This window comes from Apis laboriosa, unplaced genomic scaffold (assembly GCF_014066325.1).
Source record: "Apis laboriosa isolate Shangri-la unplaced genomic scaffold, ASM1406632v1 scaffold68_cov148, whole genome shotgun sequence".
NCBI lineage: Eukaryota > Metazoa > Arthropoda > Insecta > Hymenoptera > Apidae > Apis > Apis laboriosa.
In genome coordinates this window covers 711827-734382 of record NW_025224135.1, presented here as the reverse complement: position 1 = coordinate 734382, position 22556 = coordinate 711827, and the positions used below count along the sequence as shown (strand labels likewise).

The window sequence follows — 22556 nt, the reverse complement described above, 5'->3', positions numbered from 1 at the left end:
TAGTTAAGATGTACAATATTTTTTCATGAAAATATTTAGTAATTTAATTCAAATCGTATAAAATCCACTTGAACATCTACAGACATTTTTTTATGAAACTTATATGCTTTTGGTAAATCATATCTCAGTTCTGCAATAACTTTGCCTTTGGCTCCATATTGTGCAGCTTTCTGAAGAATATAGTTACGGGTACTTGTTTTATGTAATGAATACACAGTATTTGATGCTAATTTGGTTGCAACTTTTAAAAATTTCATATCTGTACCTGTATTATGTTTTGTACCAAATGGTGGATTCATAATAATTGTATCAAAGTACTTTTCAAATCGGCCTGTAATATAATAATATAAAAATTTATATAAATTTTTATAAATGAATTTTATATATTTACAAGCTTACCTGGTAAATATTGTAATACATCACATTGTACAGTTTCCACAAATAAATCTATTTCATTACAATTTTTAGATTGAATTTTAAGTGCATCAGAATCTATTTCAAAACCAATTACATGACTTGCTCCAAGCATCTGTGCCCCAAGTGATAAAACACCACACCCACAACCTAAGTCACCTACTGAATGTCCCTCTATATCATTAAATTGAACTTCAGCACAGTACAACATGCGTGATGCAATATGAGCACTAGTACAATATTGTTCAAGTAATATTTTTGGTTTATCAAATCCATCCAACTGTTGTAAATATTCTTCTAATTCACGAAGTTGAATGTTAGCCATTTTGATTAATTATTAATTATCACCTTATGCTTTAATTTCACTATAAGAAGCGCACTTAAAAAAACATATATAGTTCAAAATCACTTTCATCACACAATTTAAAGTCTGCATAGTCATTTATATAATTTGAAATTATGCAATTTAAGTTCTTTATTTAGTATCAAATCTAGGAAGAACTGGTAAAATAAGATTGCCAAAAGAAGAATCCTGTGTTACAAAATATCCTGATGATGCTGCATGTGCGTTATGTAAGGCAGCTCTTTGGGATGCACTCATAGCAACACCATCAGAGGGTTGTGTAGAAGGCTAAGAAATAAAAATATTTAAAAATATATATAATTCTATTTTGTAATTTAAACAAAAATAATATATAAATATATATTTACCAAATTAGAAGGGGAACCTGTTGAAGTTACTAATGATGTGTTCAATGTTGGTGCCACACCTTGCTTTAAAAGCATTTGTTTTTTTAATTGCAATTCTTCCAAAATTTTTCTGTTTTGTAATTCTGCAATCAGTGAAAGTAAGGATTTCGTTTTTATTAAAAAAAAAAAGATAATAATAATTATAAATAATATTACCTCTCGAATTTGATTGTGAAAAAGCCATCAAAATTTCGATTTTGGTTCTTTAAATAGTATAGTTCTACAAATTTAAAATTTACAAAACATGTAAAGATAGACATAAGTAGAAATAGGTTACGTCGCCGGTTGACGACGTAACAGATTTAATTTATTCTTAAATCTTACCTAAAAAAGTTTATAAACAATAAATTTAACAATATTGAATGTAAATAAATTTTTGTTGACAATAAAATTTCATCAATATTATGTTAATGTTTACATTGTTGATGATTTTTTGTTGATGTATTACCTTAACCTCTTCAAAATTCTAAATTTTCAAAAATGTTTCGATAAAAACTAATATTTTGTTTAATATTATAAATATTTATTTATTTCTTTTTTTTATATACAACTATTTACAATATTAAAAGGTTGTGCTTGTTAAATATTTACGTGTGTTCAAGATTCCCTAAAATTCTTATAGAAATATGTAAGTAAATGCAATTAATGGAAAATTCCCTAGTGACTACAATAGTCGAAATATAGTTCTCTCGGGCAGTGAGAGATTAGTGACATCGATATTTAGCGCATGCGTTAAGAAAGAAGACTTTCACAGGCGCCACCTTGTGAGACAGTCCTATCGCAGAAGTTATCTCCAGTAGTTCTTCGGTGGTTGTGTTCGTCCGGTTTTCCTGTGATTTTTTTTCCGATCTCAAAGGATCCCGGTTATTACTACTCCGACAAAAAGAGTGAGTATCGAATGCTAAATATGTGAGCTTCGATTCCCACATTGTATTCGTTACTTCATAGGTTGATCTGACTTTAAAATCTACAGCAACCAGACGTGACAGGTTCTAGCAAAATGGCCGTGCACGATTTACAACAAACGGTTGTTCCGCGTTCGTCCGACGATTTTGTAGCAGCGCTTTTTGACCGATGTGACATTGTCTGACAGTGTATACTTGATCAAAAACCGATTTAAACTCTGGTTGATGACTTTCAATCAGTCATCCAACTATGTTCCACACATATTCAACATACATGTTGCACGTCACTTCGAATTGATTTTTTCGCGAATGACCGTTTGCGTTGTGCGGTAGTACAACCGCTTTGTCGCAACTGCCGAGCCATCGTACGTAAACTTTTATACTGAATTTCATTTTCTTTAGACTTGAGCATTATCTTATCTGTCAAGTAATCTACAATAATGTTCTGATTGCATCTTTTGACAGACGTTGTTTGTAGTTGCTGTCGAGTCAGCGATCAGCTGTCGAGTCTGTCATCGAATTAAATTCTTATTGATATTCCTACGTGGAATACAAATGCAATGATTATTTATAAATTCTTATCATAAGTTGAAGTTTTTTAAAGTTATGCATATTTTTCTTGAAAATTAGCATTATTAGTAAATGAATTTTATTTTATCTTTTTGAACGCGCGAAAAATAAATCGCTTTGATGTTTGGATCAATCAATGATCTTAACTTAATTTTTCATTCTAATATGTAAGTAGATTAGTTAAGAAAAGTGAAGCTACAGGTAGATTGTCGTAGTGTAGTTGCGGGGTCGAGAAGGCCAAGAGTCGCTCACCCGTACTGATGATCCCGGAAATAGCTTACAAAAAAATCATTGGTCATTAATATTGCATATAAATGCGTTTTAATTTAAATTCACAAATTAGAAAACAATTTTTCAATGATACAATTGATGATACAATGATATAATGATACAATACTGTTTGAAATAATATTTGTGTTTTTTTTTAATATTATAAAAATTTCATTATAAATTCAAATTTCTTCAATTTAAGAAAGATAAATTTTTATTACAAAAATTTAGTATTATCAAATTATATAAGTTGGTTCGTATAATAAAATAAATACGAAAAATAAATGTCAAAAAAAATAATGTATTTAGTACAGATGTTGTCAATCAGATGTATTTAAAATTAATAAGTTTTTATAGAATATATTAACATGACTGGATTAAAAAATTAAAGGAGGCCGCCATGAATATTTGAATGCACCGTAAGGTGAAATACACAGCAACGAGGGTGGGCGGACAGCCGGTTTATCGATTACGGCGCATCGCGCCGATAAGCATCGTCATAAAGCGTCGCGACGACGCAGCGCGCTTTCTCGATTGTCAAGGTCCTTCCTCTTAAAGTATTTCTTCTCATGACACGTTTCTTTGCGTACAAGATTTCTTATGAAGACAATCGAAAGATTGTTCTCAAAAGTTTTTTAGTCGTCGATCAAACTCGAATGTTACCGGGGAAAAATGGCCGCTTTCGATTCGTTCATTCTAATTGGTTGATTTCATTTCGTACTCACCAATTACGTTAGACTTTTGTAATCGTCATTTAAACATCATTGTCCAATTCGTTTCTATTATTTGATCATGGCCCGCGTATTTTGCCAAATGTTATGTCATTCCACGGATTGCATTGCGAGGGTGGGTTTCGTAGAGAATATAATCAATATTCTGATTCTTGTACGTTGTTTGTAGATAAATTTTGTAATAACACTTATAATTTATGACATAGATAAAAATGTATTGATTTGTGTTTAAATAATGCGTTTAATCTCATTTAAAATATAAATATACAAATTTATACAAATAAAGAATTAGTGTAACAAAGTGAAAAATATGAATATATATATGTTGATGTTTACAAATGTTGTTTACGAATACATACTATACTTTAACAATTATTGTGCAATCGTTATGCAAATGTAGAAAAGTATAGAAATGTTTCTTTTTCTGTGATAGTATTCGTATAAAATTATTTTATATAAAAATTTTCTTTATTATTAATATTATTAATTCGATTAAATATAGTGTTTTTAAAATTGTTTTGTTCAAGAAAAATGATTTCATTTACTTTTTAAATGAAGTTTTTGTTTTAACTGTGAAATAAATATTACGAAAAATTAAATTTAATATTTATAAACGCAGCTATATTTTTTTCTTTCTTCATATATCAATTTTTTTTTAATAAAATACAAATAATGCAAATAATCCAATAAAATCATTTCTTCATCGAGATTATGTTTTTTTAATTTTATAATAAAAAAATAAAAAAAATGATTGTTTTCATAAATCTTGATTTAATAAAAAAATGTAATTTTTATTTTTAATTTATAATTAAATTACAATGTTAATTAAATTTATAATGTTAATAATCTCATTGTTTTAGCAGTAAAAAAAATAAATTATATTTTTTTGTTAAATCGCTTTGTTTTTCCATTGATGGAAAGTAAAATAAATTATAAGAATTTACACATATTATTGTTGTTATTAAAAATTTTAGGATATATATTTATATATTTCTTTCTTCTTTTTTATTGAATAAAAAAGAAAAACTTTTTTTTTTTAATTTTTTGTTTCTGTAGTTGAATTCATTTTTGTTTTTTTCGTATTATATTTTTTTTTATTTATTTATGTGAATTGTTTATTGTTAATTGTTTTGTGAATTGTTTACATCCTTTGAATTATATCCTCAAATTTTTTATTATCTTAATATTTTTTAACTAATCTTTTCTTTTTTTTTTCGTCAAAAGCATTATAAAATTTGATTTATATTTTATTATTTACATTAAAAAATAGAAATTTTATATATAATAATTGTCTTAAAAATAAAATTTTACAAACACATTCAATAATATGTGTATACAATAATAATTAATAAAAATCAAAGTGAAAAGAATTTTATAATAGATTATCAATTCTTAGTGAATGCATTTGAAGATTAAGATATATGGTGTTACATATAAATTTTGATTTTTAACGATTGATAAAAATTGATAAAATTCTTTCATATTCATTCTTTTAATAAATTATAAATATTAATCTATTTATGAGAAATTTCAAAATGAAAAATTATGCAGAAAAATATATATTTTTACGTACAAAAAATATACAAAAATATACAAAAATGTACAATATATTCAAGAAAAAACTAGTATTTGATTATACTAGTTCTAGCATTATTTATTCATTTCTTTTTTAATTAATTTTACTTTCAATAAGGAATCTAATTTTAGAATCTATATAATTATTAATTATCATATTTAATAATTATGTTGATTATTCATAACAATATTTAAAGAAAATTTCTATGAAATTTAAAAAAAATATTTCACTATCGCTTCCATCGTTTCTTTTATCCTATAAATGTTGTACATTATAATACATATTTAATATACATTTTTTTTTATTTTTTTTAGAATGCAGCATCATTATAATTTTTAATTCTTATATTATTAATTTATTAATGTGGAATTCAAGTAAAAATTGAACATTTTATGTTTTATTATAGGCGATGTCGATGGCTGGGTATTAAACTAATCAGGAGCTGACTGGAGAAGAATCTAGTCGCGCTCATTTGAATCACTGTTGAGTATCAGCCAATAAACACACGCAAGGATCATGAAAATGGTGCTGTCTCAACGTCAGAGGGAGGAGTTGTAAGTTTAAAATTTTCACGTTTATCTTATTCACTAAAAAATTATCGGATTATTGCACTTAAACCTTTCCAGGAATAAATAATTTATACAATTATTGTTCCTTCCAATAAATGAAGTTTAGATAAAGATGAAGTTTCACATATTTACTTATGCTTGCTAAAACATTTCTTTAGGTAATCTCTGCATATTTTTGAAATATTATGAAAACAAAGATTATTATTTTACTCTTAAAAACATGATTAAAAACATTTAGATAAAAAGTTTTTATAATTTAAACAGGATCGAAATTGAACAGTAAAGATGTATATATTGTTATTGCAAAACATCTGCGGAAAAGAAATATGCTACGTGAAATTTTTATCGTGCGATTATAGCCAGAGCGTGTTTTGTAACACGCAATGCATACTAATTATTAATGAAGAAGCACCAGCTATGAACTACGATAAGGGGAGAGGAACTTGATCAGTTTCTTCGATCTTCTTAATCTTGGATGATTCATATTTGATTATAGTTTGAGAAATTGGCTAGAAACGACGATAAATCAATTCCTGATCGTACAATAATCCTAGAATTTTAGTTACAATCGTTTGGATTTAACAATTGAACACTACTAATATAATTTTATAATTTAATCTTAAACATTTCATAAAATATTTTGCTCTGGTACATTTGAAATAAGAATATTTCATCAAGGAAAATCGTTATATTTCTAATATTTATTTCTAATTTGTATAGAATAGAAGAAATGATAACTTAAAACATATAAGACTAGCAAGAGATATATATTGCGAGCAATTGTTTGTAAACTGATGCAAAGTAAAGTATCGATGAATATGTAATGTATGTTAATTTTAACGAGAATTCTTGAGGGATTTGTAAAGCAGAGAGGAGTATGATGTGACAGAGCACATATTATGTCAATTGTTATGCAGGAAAGTACAAGTCGAGTATAATAAGTAGTATCATCGCAAAATTATCCGCGAGAAAAGGAAAAGATGAAAGGGATTGCAACGCAACGAAATTTTATCTAGTATGGTCACATTAATCTTGGTTGAATACACGAGAACAAAAGGCCTTATTGCATATTCACTCACAATTTTTCTTTTCTTTTATTTTTATAACGACAGAAATGAGATAAAACAGAAATCTATAGTATCTTTTTTCTTTTATTTCCTTTTATTTTTTTTTAATGTTTCGTAAAATATTTTATTAAAATTAGAAAGAAACAATATAATACAAACAAAAAGTTTGCACGAATAATAATTATTTCCAAATTCAAATGATAATTATATTATATTATTTTTAGTATATTTAGTACAAAACAAGATATAGTCTCAAACAACATGATTTATTTTGTATAATACGTTTTCATTCATTCAATTCGAATGAAATGATCTGTAAACATTAGTCTCATTCAAGATCATCAATACGTGAATTAATTGTCATCATCAATTATGACTCGTTGTGTTTCTAATACGGTAATAGGAAATGGAATAGGAAGAAAGAAATTCGTGTTACAGGAGAAACTTAACGAAAGTGTTAAAAAAATAAAATTTCTTTCTATATTTTTCTTGTTCAATATTTTTCTTCTTCGTTTTAAACATAGTTTTTGAAACTGCTTGAAAATCAACGTTAAACATACATGTATGTATGTACTTTCGGAACTTTCATCGCTGTACTTGAACCAGAAAACGTTTTTACGCTTCATGAAGATATTGCGAAAGAAGTTTTTAAACGAAAATAAATTACAAATCGAATAAAATTTTTTTCAAAAAATGAATTTCAAAATAAAAATAATAATATTGTACATACTCGATAAAATATTATTTTGATTAGCAATATTATTGATTAAGCAATAAAATTTATACATTATATAAAGCAAACAAAAACAAAAGTCACAAAAATAAATTTCTTCTCTTTTACTCTACAAAATGTCAACTCTGCAAAATATCAATATGAAATGTCAATTTTAACCCTTTTAACCTTACATTTTTATATACATATATCGTAATAGTGACGTCATAGTAAAATCTTAAGTAGATGGAAAATTTTGTAAGATGTTTAATGGATGGATGGAATCTTCAAATTTTTAATTTATTCGCAATATTTATAAAAGAAGTTATAATATTAATTTTCTGAATATGCAGAATATAGTAGATAAATCGAAAGTGATATACATATAATAGATTCAAAATTATTTCATTTCTCTTATCTAATTATCATTATCGGCAATCTTTAAATTAAATTTTATCGCTTTATCTAAACAATCGATCATCGAAAGAGTTAAATCTAACCTAACAACTAGCATTGTCACTCGAAACCTTAAATTCTTCTAACCTTAAATTTCCATATACACATGTGGAATCTTCGAATTTTTAATTTATTCACATTATTTATAAAAAAAAATTGTAGTATTAATTCTTTGAATACGATAGTTAAATCGAAAGTGATATACAATAAATTCAAAATTATCTCATTTGTCTTATCTAATTAAATCAAATTTTCTCATTTTATCGGACGAAGCAATAGATCATGAAAAGAGTTAACCTAACCTAGCAACTAACATCATCGTTGCCCGAAACCTTATCGTTACTCTCGAATGGTCGATTAATCGGAGACGGGCGAAACGAAGACAGAAATGGTCAAAGATCAATAAGTGAGCGTGACGAAAAATATGGTTGTGTTTTCCATAATTTTCTCCTCGAAAGAGAGCAACAGCAGAGCCGAAGGATGGTCGATATTCGCGATACACTTCCCTTGTCAAGTTATTAATGGGGAAAACGGGACACCATCGATCGTAATGTCGATCGATGCTGACTAATTCTGGTGACGTCAAATCGGTCGTGGATCGACGCGTGTGGTGCGCGGCAGCTGCCGCAGGAGAGGGCGTCTCTCGAGCACGCGCGAATAGCGGGATCGATAACGCGTCGAAGAACCGGTGGACGCCGCCGACAGCCCGCCACCACATAGAAAAAGAAATGACCAGGAGCGAGGAAATGTAGGGATACGCGATGGACATTCCGGGACAGGGGATCATACGGTCATAATTTCTTGAGATAAATTTTCAAGTTTTCTCCTTTATCTTTGTTTCGTTTTTTTTTCCTCTTTTTTTTTTTTAAGGAACGTATGTGGCATATATGAAATGAAAGTTATCTGTGAACTTTTATTTAATCTTTTTCATTTTTCTTTAACTTTAATCTAATTTCTGCCGTTATATTTTCTTAGTTATACTATTTGTAAAAATTATGTTAAGCAATAGGTTAATTGTGTAGCACTTAGAGCTATAGTGGGGGAACTGAGACATGTGTTTTCATTGGTCTTTCTTTAAGTAGGATGGTATGTCTCAATCGGAAGTGATACGTAATTGATGTAGAATTTTCTATAAGAAATTCTACTAAATTTTATTTATCCCGTATATAATAGTTGGATATATATTTGTAAAAAATATTGTTCGTTAATGATTACTTTTTTATTTGATTCATCGTCTAAGTACTTAATATATATGCATTTGTTATTCTTCGAAACGAACATAACCTCTCAGAGGATAGATAATAATGACTAAAGAGCTGAACACCAGTCCATTGGAAATCGTTTTCATTGTCTTTTAGAACGTAAAAAGATAGAATTATCGTATATGTTTTTTATTCTTGTTATTGTTAAAATTATGCTGCGAATATTTTTATCAACACATTTTCAATTTTAATTATCCATATAATTACAATTTAATAATTCTAATTGTATCGTCGAATCATTCGAGAATTTTTGCGTCAAACTGCACGTGCTATTCCATGAAATTTTATGCACGTTTACGAATACAGCTACGATTTCGCAATAATACGCGGAACGAATGAATCACGGACGAAAAATTGTGATTTTACAATTAACAGACTAAGAACACAGTGTTACGCGGCATTTAAGTAGGTCATAATATAAAATCGAAGTATGATATAATATATGCAGGGAATGTGTTGTATGTAATGAATGTTACAATCTTGATTGCGACAAATACATAGGTAAATTGTTTTTAGGTTAGATCACATAGTAGAGAAATTGAGCGTTCAATGTCGTATAATATGAATGGGAACGTACATGGATTTGCTCTAGTATTCTTTTTATAAATATTAACCGGTATAAAATAATTATATATTTTAATAGATTCTTGTGTTACGAAATAAAAGGACATATAGAGAAACTAAAAAATATTATTAAAAATCAAAATGATATTTACGATATTGCGAAAGAGAGTTGAAGAACAATATATCGAACGAATGGAATGTATCGTGGGAAAATGATGTAGAAATAATTTATCGAAGCTATAGAGAACGGTAGTCTAAAAATAAAAATGATAGAGTAATTGAATTAGCATTCTATATGCAAAATTTATAGATATCTTTTCTGTTAACATATGCTTCATAATTTTTTTTGTTTGATTTATTATTATTATGCATTAGAGAATGTGTCGAGGAACGATGTATGATTAAAAATGAAAACTCTAGAAAAGTATAAGTAAATTTATTCGAATTTGAGATGTTTACGTCCTCAAAGGTTAAGAACATTTCAAATTATTGATTTACTGTTTCGAACACGAGTAATAAAAAAATATCGCGATTCAAAGACGAAATAAAGGAAAAATAATTATCAGATTATTTTCTGGTGTGGATTAATTGCAATACTTAAATATTTAGAAACATAATTTCAAAAACATCTGATTATTGAAAATTTTTACAAATAAAATTACTCAGAAGTGGCTGGTTAAAGGTGCGCCATACACATTAAAGAACGAGATCTTGGAAACAAAGGAATAAATATATAGACGAAGAAGATAGATAATATGATAAAGGGTTTCATTACAGGTGGCCACTCAGAATATCATCTACGATACCTCTTATCAAGCTCCGGTGTATCATCTTTCGAGTTAAAGTGAAACTTAAGCCTCGTTGTTAAAACGATCATTGATCTTGTCGTGTAATCGATAACTTGTTCTTTTTCACTTCCTTATTTGTTTGCATTTGGTAAAAACTGAATTAAAACGATCATTAAAACATTGAAATCCGGGAAACAAGAAAATTGCTAGGTAGGAATATTAATAGATTGTCGATGACTAGCTTTCGTTACCAGGAAGTAATAGATTTAAAATTCGAAATAATTGATGAAGTATTTATTTATTTTTGCTGAAACAAGATTATTAATGCGAAAAGCATGAAAGCAATGGTGAAATCAATCACTGAATAACCAGTTAATTGATATCACTTCGAATCCATCGATTCGTTTTTTACAATGAAAAGTAATCGAAATTAATATTTTTAATAGAAATGATGTTTACATCAAGTGAAATAAAAATTTAAAAAATGAAATAAAATTCAATCTTAAGAAAAAAGTTTCATTCGATTTTTTAATCGAATGAGCAATAATAACGAAAAAAAAAAAATGACGCGACCGTATAATAAATTTTAAAATATTTAAGCGGGAGTGTGCACGTCAAGTTCTCAGTGTCGAGTGTGTATGTACGAAAGTTAAAGATCGGTTGGCTACAATGAGAGCTAGCAATCGATAAAGCTCCTCCCCCTTCATTTGCTAGCGTTTCTCCTATTCTATTTCGTTAACCATATAAGAAAGTGGAAAATAATAGGGGAGAAGGGTGAAAGTGGTGTAAAACGCGATCGATACGTATTATTGTGTAAAGGGTTTCGAGGGATGTTCGAAGGGATGTTCGAAGGGATGTTCGAAGGGATGTTCGAAGGGAACAAAGAATTGCACCCCCGACAGAAGTGACATTTTTAACGTGTACATGCTTTTCATATAGAAAAAACTGATTTATCTTGCGTGACAGGATATTATTACGATAAGAGACGATTTTTTTTTCTTGATAACAGATCATTTCCTTCGAGTCGAAATTCTTTTTTTTTTTTTATATAGATTTACATAAAATTTGTGTCTATTATTCCGATTTAAAATTCGTTATAATTTTTATAACATTATTATATAATTAATTTTTTCATGAAATCATATATATTTTTACTAAAACTATGAAAAGAAGAAAAATCATAAGAGAACACGTTTAAATTTATATTGACAAAAAAAAAATTAATTCATACATCAATTTATTTTTTTATTATGTAATAATCTGCATCTGCAAATAATTATTTTTTAAACTTTTTATATGTTTATTGATCTTCTCATAAAAACTAGACTCGTAAAACTTTCGACGTATGTTAGAAAAATAATAAAAGCACATTTCGTTTGTCTTAAAGAAAAAGAACACGTTTGTGTTCAAAGCGATTTAAGCGATTATTACACAATTATATCTAACCTAATCTAATCTAACACGATTCATTTTTACCACAAAGAGAAACAAATTTATACGTTTGACTATGAAAAGAATCGTGTTATCATCTTTTACCACGAAAATGTTGCAATAATTTTCAATAATATATTTCTCTTAAAATGATAGAAAGGTTACCTACGAATAAATAGATTGTTTTGGTCGTTTGCCACAAAATTAACTTGTTGGCAAGATCGACTATACATTTCATCACAATCGATACTTGTTATCTAATTTTTTTCTTTTCTTATATTATTATTATTTAAAGAAAGAAAATTATTTACAAAAGTAATAGGCTCGTTGAAGTGGAAAACTTTCGTTGATTGAAATAAGAATTACTTTCTAAAATTTACTATCTTCTTATTCCGATTTATATGAAGCTATAATTAAGATTTGAAATTTACATATGTAGTTAATAACCGCGCTGGTTGGTTTTATTGCAGTGAAATTAATCTGAGTTATCTTATAAGCATATATATACCCTATTAAATGATAATAAGCATTTAATGATACAAACAGCGTTGATTATCTGAATTTATTCCGTGACTACGTTTACTTATGTACTGATGATTGTCAGAGGTTTTAAGTGCGAATAGAAAATATAATCGTTTGCAAAAAGCAATAGAAAGAAATTAAAATTGCGTTTTATGGTGGTAGATGATTGGTAATAAAATTATTGAAAAAGATTTGAATTACATGTATCTTTCTATATAAAATTTGTAATTATTGTTATGGCATTAAACTCTTATATTCCACTTTATTTTTCTGTTTTAAGACAATATTATCAATTTTCAGCAATAGATTATCATTTATTTTACAAATATATAATTTTTAAATATAATAATTATTATATATATATATATATATATATAATATTTTATTAAGATCTTTCTTTCAACATATTTTTTTATTTAATCTTGGTTTAGTTTATTTGTACAATAAAATTGTAATGAAATGTAACCTAGTATTATTATTGACATGCGTATGCTTATGACATATATATATATAATGTATATGTAAAATATTAGATAATATACTACTCTTGCTATATTATCTAATACTTAGTCACGAATTATTTCACACATTTTATAATTCACATTTAAGAGAGAGGAATGCAAAGTCCATAATTAATTTCGATGGATTAATGGAAATATTTTGAGGTTATGTATCTAATCATATATTTACATAATCTTTTAATAATAGTGATCACAATAAAATTTTTTTCTAATTTAATTAAATAGAACTTTGAAATAGAGGATATGTTCGCGAAATAAATTAATTCGAATATAACGTATGTAAACAAAACTCATGAAAAGAATCTAAACGTATGTATATACGAGTGCAGTTCTCGTTCCTGCGAGGAAACCTTATATCTCGTGTACGCGATACCCGTTGACGGGTGTGTAAGGTAAATAGAAAAAGAAGAGGCAAAGAGAGTGGGAAAGGGATCGTCTTCGTATAAAAGAAGATCACGTTAGTCGGGCGACCCTCGAGATCCTTGAAATTTATGCTAGCATAAACGACGAAAATTTTTGTCTGACTTGTCCGTTATAAAGTATAGTAATTTTTAGTCTGGTGAATTTCGATCAAAAAATGGATCGATCTTTTTCTTTTTCCTTTTTTCCATTGCCTCGAGTGACGGTTCGACGAATATGTTTTCGCTCACCTGTAACTTTCTCTGCTCGAGAGACGGCCGGTTCCTAAAACACTCGTGAATAATTAGCAAAATGGCCAACCCGGAATACTACAGTAAAGTGGTGGTTTCTCGTATAGCGATGGTAATTTATTATGTTGTCCCGTTCGATGAAGTGAAAGGATCTCTAGGATCGCTGAAAGAGAATCGATCACGCTTTCCGGCTGTGTTTACTTTGTTTGCCGGCATTTGAACGGTGCGGAACAAAACTTATAGTGATAATTCGCCACGTACTATCACGTGGAAGCAGGTGAACAGAGACGAACGACCGACTTCAGGCCTTTCACCCCGACATAATTCTGCCCGACTTTCAATCTCTTTCCCACGTACTCAACCTGTGCCCTCTATTGTATCGGCCTAGCTTGCAAACAGTTGTTAGCCAAATGTCATTATATCTTGAAAACTATATCGATACTTGGCTAGCCGCGAGATAGCGCTGCGTTAGATTTCAAATTCTTTAGAGATATGAATGTAACTTGTTCGCAAGCGTTGCACGTAAGAACGATGTCTGATAGACACTCTATACGTCTACTACACGTGCAAGGAAGTGAATTATGTGTACACTACGATTCAAAAGTTTGGGAACATTTATTTTATGAGAAGAAACTTGAATTTCTTTTATGAAAAATATACTCTATACATTTACATGTTAATTTATTAAATTTATTAATTTTAATTATTATTAATTTATTATATTTATTTTTTATATTTATTTTATAATCATCATTTATATTTATATACCATAAATAATATATAAATATAATAAATTAGCATTGAAAATTTTTTATTATAGAACTTTCTACATAAATAATTGCAAATAAAAAAATAAATTGTGGTTATATAAATATAAGAATAGAAAAATTTACGCAATTATAAGAAAATATTACGTAGAATATAAATATTATAATTCTGAAACATTCTGTACTGTGAAGGCGGAATGATACGTGCAAGTTCGCGGCGTTATTTCACACGTTGACGAAGAAAGTGTGTTTCACAAAATGAGGCTAACGGAGAATGTTCAAGTACTTCTGTTACTTCCGCTAACACAAAGATCTCATCTTCGTCTTGCTGAGAGAATTTCAATGACGATATGTTTCATTTGTAAACAAAAGGATGTCATTAAGATTCACATTATGAATTAACGGATTATTGAATACGTATAGAGATCCATCGCCTAATTATAATAAATTATATTTGGTTGTTAAAAGTAGTACGTTAAAACCATTTAACGTAAATTGATTTGTAACAAATAAATACGATAAGATTAAATATCCACTTAATATATACTTATTTTATGATTGTTATTATATCGATTTTCTTAATATGATATTTAAAACACTTTTTATATTATTTTAAATTTAATTAATATAAAAATAATTACAAATGGAAAAAAAAAGAAAGAAAATAAATTGATCAATGAATAAATTAAAATGATTAACAAATGTTTTGAAAAATTCTTCTTCTTTAATTTGCTGAATGACGTAACTTGTTTTTATGTCGAATAGTAGTAATACAACATAAAAATAACAATCGAGTGGATTATTTTTTTTGCATCGATAATTAATGTTCAGGAAAAAGTTTTCATACGTTACGCTGTTTAATGAATTATGCTTACTACTTAAAACTGGTTTTAACAAGGACAAATGCATTGTTTAACTGGCTTCAAAGATATGCTATAGTTAATGTGCTTTTTCAGAAATAAGGCGATTGCGGATTATCTCAGTACCAATGGTTATCAAGATGCGCTTGAGGCGTTTAAGAAAGAAGCCGATATGCCTGGGGAAGTGGAGAGAAAATATGGAGGTCTTCTGGAAAAGAAGTGGACCTCGGTCATACGCTTGCAAAAGAAGGTAAAATATTATATATTTTGAAATTTTAAAATTTATTAATCAATTTCATTAATAAGTTTTTAACGAATGGTAAGTTTTCTTTTTTCAGCATTAACAAGAAGAATACAACTTGGCAACAATTATTTGGAAAATGAAATATGAAATAGAGATAAAAATGCAAATATCTTCTTTAGAAAATTGTGAAAATATATTGCGCCATCTATTTTAATTAAGATCTCTAGTTTGAAATAATTTCTAGGATTAATTTTAATTATTAAAAATTAAAGGGATTTATTACTTTTTACTATAATATAATTTCTGCATTTATTTATTATTTATTTTGTCAAAACATATATAAGTAAAAAAAAAAAAAAAAACAGTTGCGTCAACAACGTTACCAAGAATTAGATAATTGAATCGTCACAAACGTGTGCATAAATTGCAGCGAATGTGTCATTAAAGAATAAAATTATATAAAAAAAAAAAATGACTATCTTTGATTCTATAAGACTATGGATTAATTCAAATTTTTATTAATGATTTTTCATAATTTTAAATAGTGTGAAACAGAGATTATATTAAAATTTTTGTATATAACAATATATTAAGTAATTATTATAAATAAGATAAAAGACAACAATGTATTATTATTTTAAACATTGTAGGTAATGGAACTGGAATCCAAACTCTCTGAAGCTGAGAAGGAATTCATCGAAGGGGCACCAACACGTAGCAAACGATCACCATCCGAGTGGATACCAAGGCCACCCGAAAAATACAGTCTTACTGGACACAGAGCTCCTATCAACAGAGTTATTTTCCATCCGGTTTTTAGTCTTATAGTATCTGCCAGCGAAGATGCCACTATCAAGGTAGAATCATTGACTTTGAAGTTGAAAGAGTCGTTGAAATTAAGCGATGGCAAAAATAAAACGAGTGTGTTGTTATAAGAATGATAACGTTTGACCTGTTCATTCAATATTTTTATCTTTGTTCTTCAGTAAGATGAATAATTGAATGGTTGAAATTCATTGTCATGGAATCTCTCAATATATATGAAATTTCACTTTGTAAGTATATCAGAATATTCAACGTGAAGTCATCAAAATAACAAAGAAAAAATTATGCGTTGTCAGAATTTTAAAAAAGAATACATCTTCCATGATAAAAGAAAATCTATCAAAATTTTATTTCTTTTCATCATATAAGACAAAGTAAATTGATAAATGTAAAATTATTCTCTTCAGAGAAAAATTCTTGTTTCACTGTATAATAATACATAAGCAAGAAAAAAAAAACATAAAAATACGTTTACAGAAAATGTATATCATCAAAAATTTAATAACATATGAGTAATATGCGTGCTATAAAATTTGATGCAGAAAAAAGTACATTAGGAAAAATATTCTATTGTTTATAACGACTGACAATATTTTGTCTATAAAAGGAAGATTTTTTTTAAAAATTAATAATTGAAATAACTAAAATTTTAATTTATTTTCAATTTAAATATTTATATTTGAAATTAATTAATTGTTTCAATATTTAAATCATTTTTGGAACTAGAAACCAAACGTTTTCAATCATTTTCATTCATTTTATAAATTATCACCCCGTTAGTTTTTTTTAACCAAAACTATTTTCTCATGTATTTAATTTTATCCAGGTGTGGGACTTCGAAAGCGGCGAATTCGAAAGAACGTTGAAGGGGCACACTGACAGCGTACAGGACGTTTCCTTCGACGTCTCCGGGAAACTGTTAGTCTCATGCAGTGCAGACATGTCTATTAAGTTATGGGACTTTCACCAGTCATTCGCCTGCGTGAAAACCATGCACGGACATGATCACAGTGTCAGCTCTGTCGCATTTGTGCCACAAGGGGATTTCGTAGTGAGCGCCTCTAGGGATAAGACCATCAAAATATGGGAAGTAGCGACAGGGTATTGTGTTAAAACGTTAACGGGGCACAGAGAATGGGTACGAATGGCCAGAGTCAGTCCTTGCGGAGAATTAATAGCTAGTTGCTCGAACGATCAAACGGTACGAGTTTGGCACGTAGCAACAAAGGAAACAAAGGTATGCTTTTAATTTTTGCGTGTAAAGATTCTACACACAACATATGTTCCATTACATCAGCAAATATATTTTAATTCATATTTTGAATCAATATCGAATAACATATTGCTGATATTTTTCTGTGTTTAAATACTTGAATGTCTTTTATAATATTATAAATATTCTACAATTTTATTTGATTTTGTAATTGAAATTATTATTATATATGAAATTATTATTATATATGAAATTATTATTATATATGAAATAATATTCACTTGAATATATGAAATATTATTCGAGTCAAATATTATTATATATGAAATAATTGTCATTAATTGTTGAATTATTATCCTGTATTGATGAAATCTTTTCTATTTATGAAATCTTTACCGCAAATACGTAATGATAAAATATTATATAACGGAATTAAGTTGATCATGAGTCACGCGAAATAATCGCGAGTTAAGAATCTAATCACAATCGAGCAAAGTAACCAATGTAAATATAAATTTGAAAATTCGATAAGAGTTTTGAATTTTTTTCTATTATTTGCTTTCATTAAAAAAAGGAAAGATATAAAGATATCTGTATTTTTAGGTCGAACTCAGAGACCACGAACACGTAGTAGAGTGTATCGCATGGGCACCGGACAGTGCAAGAGCATCAATCAACGCTGCAGCAGGAGCAGACAACAAGGGTGCCCACGAAGGACCTTTCCTCGCATCTGGCTCGCGAGATAAAGTAATTCGTGTATGGGATGTCGGTGCCGGTGTTTGTCTTTTCGCCCTGTTGGGGCACGACAACTGGGTTCGCGGCATCGTCTTCCATCCTGGTGGCAAGTTCATCGTCAGTGCCTCTGACGATAAGACCCTGCGAGTCTGGGACACGCGCAACAAACGGGTAATGAAAACCCTTGAAGCGCACGTCCACTTCTGCACCTCCGTTGGTGAGTAACGATTCCAAAGAGCATCAATTGCCTGGCAAAACACGTTTTCACTTGGAAATTTAAGAAGATTTAATTACTCTCATAGAGTACAGCAGAGCTAGCTGACTTAAAGAGATTAAGAGATCCAATAACAAATTGAATTTTTCCACATATTATGTAACTTTCTGAGAAGAAGGTATTTTTTTTTCTTTTTCTATTCGTCTAATTATCATTGTCATTGTTCCATTATTATAAGCATATATGTTCAGAATGATTGTTTAGAATATTTTATTATTTCATTTTTATCCAATTCTTTTCTTATTTTCAGGTTTTTTCAGATTTTCCAAATTTCTCGAAAACGTATAAAATAACAGAGTTTGGAGTAATTTATTATATTCTGATTAATATTGAAATAAATTGAATTGCATATCGTAATAGAAGCTTGGTTTATAATATAGAGTTTATAGATTATGCGATACACGCCAACGAGGTGCTATTTTTACAATACATTGATCGAAAGAGCTTACATATCAGCATATCTATCAGTTGAATAAAAAAAAACCTTACAATTTTTCGCGTTACCATTATTTGAATATCGTATAATTTGCTTTTTCTTATCTTTATGCATGATTAACCCATCATAATATCAAAAATGAAATAAATCAATAATGTATGAATCTAAAAAATGATAAACATACAAGAAAAAAATATGTTTACCATTTTTATTTATCAAAACTATTTATCGTATATTCTACGTATCTTTCAATATTTTTAAATATTAAAAAAATTATTCGTTTAATTTATTTTACATATTTATTTGTTCCATTTCTCAAGATTCTTTTTTTGTATTAATTTTCAATAAAGAATTAAATTTTGTAAATTTTTTATTTTACAAAAAAAAAAAACAAATAGTAAAAGATTTGAGATTGTTTAATTATTTATATTTTTATAAAATCAATTATGCAATCTATTATTCGAATATAAACAATTCAACTCTGCTGTACTATATTACATAAAAAGATTTTAATATAAATGCATGATATAAAGTACTTACCATTTTAAGTATATCTTTAAATACTTACCATTTTTAATTTTAGAAACTGTTTCCTTCAATGTTTCAGATATTTCTAAAATATTCTTAAAACTTTTCACATATATATATATAAATTACTAATATAATCATATTTTTGTAGATTTTCACAAAAGCCATCCTTACGTGGTCACCGGTAGTGTCGATCAAACGGTGAAGATCTGGGAGTGCCGCTAGTCACCAAAACATCAGGGTCTCGTTGAACCTTCGTCGAGAAAGAAAGATTTTGGAGAGAAGGCGAACGATGCGCGTCGAATTCGATGAAAACGGCCGAGAGAGTAAGCTGCTACAAAAAAAAAAAAAAGTTATCGTACATACTACTATTATTAATATTAATATTATTATACACACATAAACATGTACGATTAAGAGCTCTTTAATTAATTTATAATAAAGTATAATTAGTAATTATTAATATTACATATACGTTTTACGGTAATGAACTGCACGATTCGAGGAGAGTCGGTCGAGATTAAATTTTCTTTCGTGAGGAGGACATTGCCATAATTTCATCGACGGATTTAGAAGAAAAAAAAAAAAAAAGAAAGAAAGGAAAGGAAATTCCTCTGATGACTCGTATTAAAAAAAAATAATACAACATGTACATGTTCATTCGAATGATTGATCGATCGTTTTATCCCTTTGTGAAAAAGTGTGCTACTAATTGCTATACATACATCTGGCTATGTTAAAACGTGTCGTCGTCCTCCTCGATCCACCGACGATAATGGGAATTTCGGCTGTGTGTCATGTCTCTGAGATACATAAGAAGAATCATGGTCGCTCGTTCTCATTTGCCGTGCTGACCTCTCCTCGAGCGTTCTTGACGATGTGACATCCGAAGATGACACCGAGATACGTATGACACACAGAGAGATACACATATACGCGTGTGCGCATATACGTATTATTAAAAGAAGGAAACATGGAAAGCGTCAACCGTTTCACTCAGTATGCTGAGCGTCAATTTGATCGAGTACGTAGCGTGTTCCTTCGTACAAAGCAAACACATAAGATGTAATAACAAAAGTGTGAACGTACGAGCGTGTAACGAACGTAGCGAACAGATTTCACATTAATTATATAATTGGAAATCAATGAGCGTTTGTTTGGGAACGTTTTATTCGTAATGTATGCTGCATATGTGCGTATTACTCTTCATGCGACAAAAATATTTCGAATTATTTCTCTCGACAAAAAGTCGAATGGAAAAAAAAAAAAAAAAAAAAAAGAAAAAGGAAAACATCTAAACCGAGATTGGCCGAAGGCGAACGTGAAATATACGGAAAGAAATGTACCGTTAAAAATGAAATGATGGCTTTCGGCAGTGCGTGGCGTCCAATCAACGTGCATTATTAATATTAGAAGGACGGCCGAGTGGAGCGTGCGAAAAAAAAAAAAAAGAAAAAAAAGAAAAACATGAAAAATAAACGTGCAAGCGTGTATTCGTATGGAAGTACTTCAGCCGCATAATTCGTTGCGTGGGTCCCGAGATATGAGGGGTACTAGTTGTATATTTAGCTCTAAACTACTATTAGCGGTAGCGCAGACGTAACGTAGACAAGAAACAAGAGAAAAAAAAAAAAAAGGAAAGGGAAAAATAGAATCAGGCCACGAGTGTACGATCGATCGGTACACACAACACACACATATACTTACGCAGCCATTCGTCGAGACTTCGTGTAAACAATGCTTAATTAATTAAGGCCGATTTTTCAAATCATATCTCTATTATCCACTATTACATTTTTCCTACCATTTTTCCTTCCTAAGTCTAAAATAAGCGCCATCCTCTTTGCTCGTGTCCATTCATTCCCCTTAAACTCCGAAGAAAGCTCCAGACCATTTGACTCGATGTCGTAACTAAATTATTTTGTTGAAAAAAATAAAAATGAAATTCTCATTAAATCGATTTAACTTAGTTCTGCTGTACTATCTGTGTGTTTCGTCGTCGTTCGTGCATCGTTGTTTGCCATCGATAATTTTTCGATTCATTGGTAATAAAACCGTAGTTAATCACGATACTGGAAGTTCTGTTCTTTTGGAGGAACAACTCTCCCTATTCGTCTAACGACCCGGTGAAATTATAGAAATTCTTCCAGAAGACAAGACCAATTGTAATGTTTTATTCGAACAAACAGGCTTCGTTCGTCTGTCGATCTAACTTTTGTCTACTTTTTCTTTTTCTCCCGACAGAATTTTTTAATGTAGCACTCTTGTACAAAATGATTCTTTCGGAATCGGAGCGTGACAGGATCGCACGTGTACACAGTGTTTGAAGGCTCGCGTGAAAAAGCAGAACGAATTTCTTTCTTTCTTTCTTTCTTTCTTTCTTTCTTTCTTTCTTTCTTTCTTTCTTTCTTTCTTTCGTTCTTTCCTTCTTTCTTTCTTTTCTTCTTTCCTTCTTTCTTTCTTTTCTTCTTTCCTTCTTTCTTTCTTTTCTTCTTTCCTTCTTTCTTTCTTTCGTTCTTTCTTTCTTTCTTTCTTTCCTTCTTTCGTTCTTTCTTTCTTTCTTTCTTTCTTTCTTTCTTGTTAATCGACCGACCTTGTGCACCTCAATTTCGCTCGCGAGGCATGTACAATACTCGCAAGTTCCATAGAAGCGAGCAATGCGTACGATTTAAGTCACGACTCCGCAAGTACATGCATGTCAGTATTTTACATTTATAATATAGAGAGAGAAAAACTAACACACGTACACGAACACGTATATACTCATATATATTTATAATATATGGTATATATTATACATATATATATATATAAATATATATATAAATATACATACACATACACAAGTATATACACAAAAATACGTGTGTGTATATATGTATACACACAATTATATTATTGTAATTGAGCAGTGAA

The 22556-nt window shown here is 29.0% G+C and overlaps 3 protein-coding genes across 8 annotated transcripts; 1 reads left to right on the top strand and 2 right to left on the bottom strand.

Moving 5' to 3' along the window:
• Positions 1-18: 18 nt before the first annotated feature.
• LOC122718942 (rRNA N6-adenosine-methyltransferase METTL5) lies at positions 19-882 on the bottom strand. Its single transcript, XM_043944359.1, has 2 exons — positions 400-882; positions 19-331 (listed from the first exon to the last, which is right to left on the bottom strand). Exons 1-2 carry the CDS (start codon positions 737-739, stop codon positions 36-38), a joined length of 636 nt encoding a protein of 211 aa, XP_043800294.1. The 5' UTR covers positions 740-882; the 3' UTR covers positions 19-35.
• Positions 749-1940, bottom strand: LOC122718943 (SOSS complex subunit C homolog). 5 transcript variants are annotated; one of them, XM_043944363.1, is made up of 4 exons: positions 1926-1940; positions 1321-1384; positions 1126-1247; positions 749-1045 (listed from the first exon to the last, which is right to left on the bottom strand). In XM_043944363.1, the coding sequence occupies exons 2-4, from the start codon at positions 1346-1348 to the stop codon at positions 890-892; spliced, it is 306 nt and encodes a 101-aa protein (XP_043800298.1). In that variant the 5' UTR covers positions 1349-1384; positions 1926-1940; the 3' UTR covers positions 749-889. The 5 variants fall into 5 exon arrangements, with proteins under 5 accessions (XP_043800298.1, XP_043800297.1, XP_043800296.1 ...); XM_043944362.1 differs by lacking the exon at positions 1926-1940 and adding an exon at positions 1489-1786; XM_043944361.1 differs by lacking the exon at positions 1926-1940 and adding an exon at positions 1583-1786 and having other exon boundaries at positions 1126-1234; positions 1321-1488.
• LOC122718941 (lissencephaly-1 homolog) lies at positions 1935-21596 on the top strand. Of its 2 annotated transcripts, none has more exons than XM_043944356.1 (7): positions 1935-2051; positions 5623-5770; positions 15482-15635; positions 16280-16486; positions 17281-17691; positions 18271-18619; positions 19792-21596. In XM_043944356.1, exons 2-7 carry the CDS (start codon positions 5733-5735, stop codon positions 19863-19865), a joined length of 1233 nt encoding a protein of 410 aa, XP_043800291.1. In that variant the 5' UTR covers positions 1935-2051; positions 5623-5732; the 3' UTR covers positions 19866-21596. The 2 variants fall into 2 exon arrangements, with proteins under 2 accessions (XP_043800291.1, XP_043800292.1); XM_043944357.1 differs by lacking the exon at positions 1935-2051 and adding an exon at positions 2193-2434.
• Positions 21597-22556: the final 960 nt, after the last annotated feature.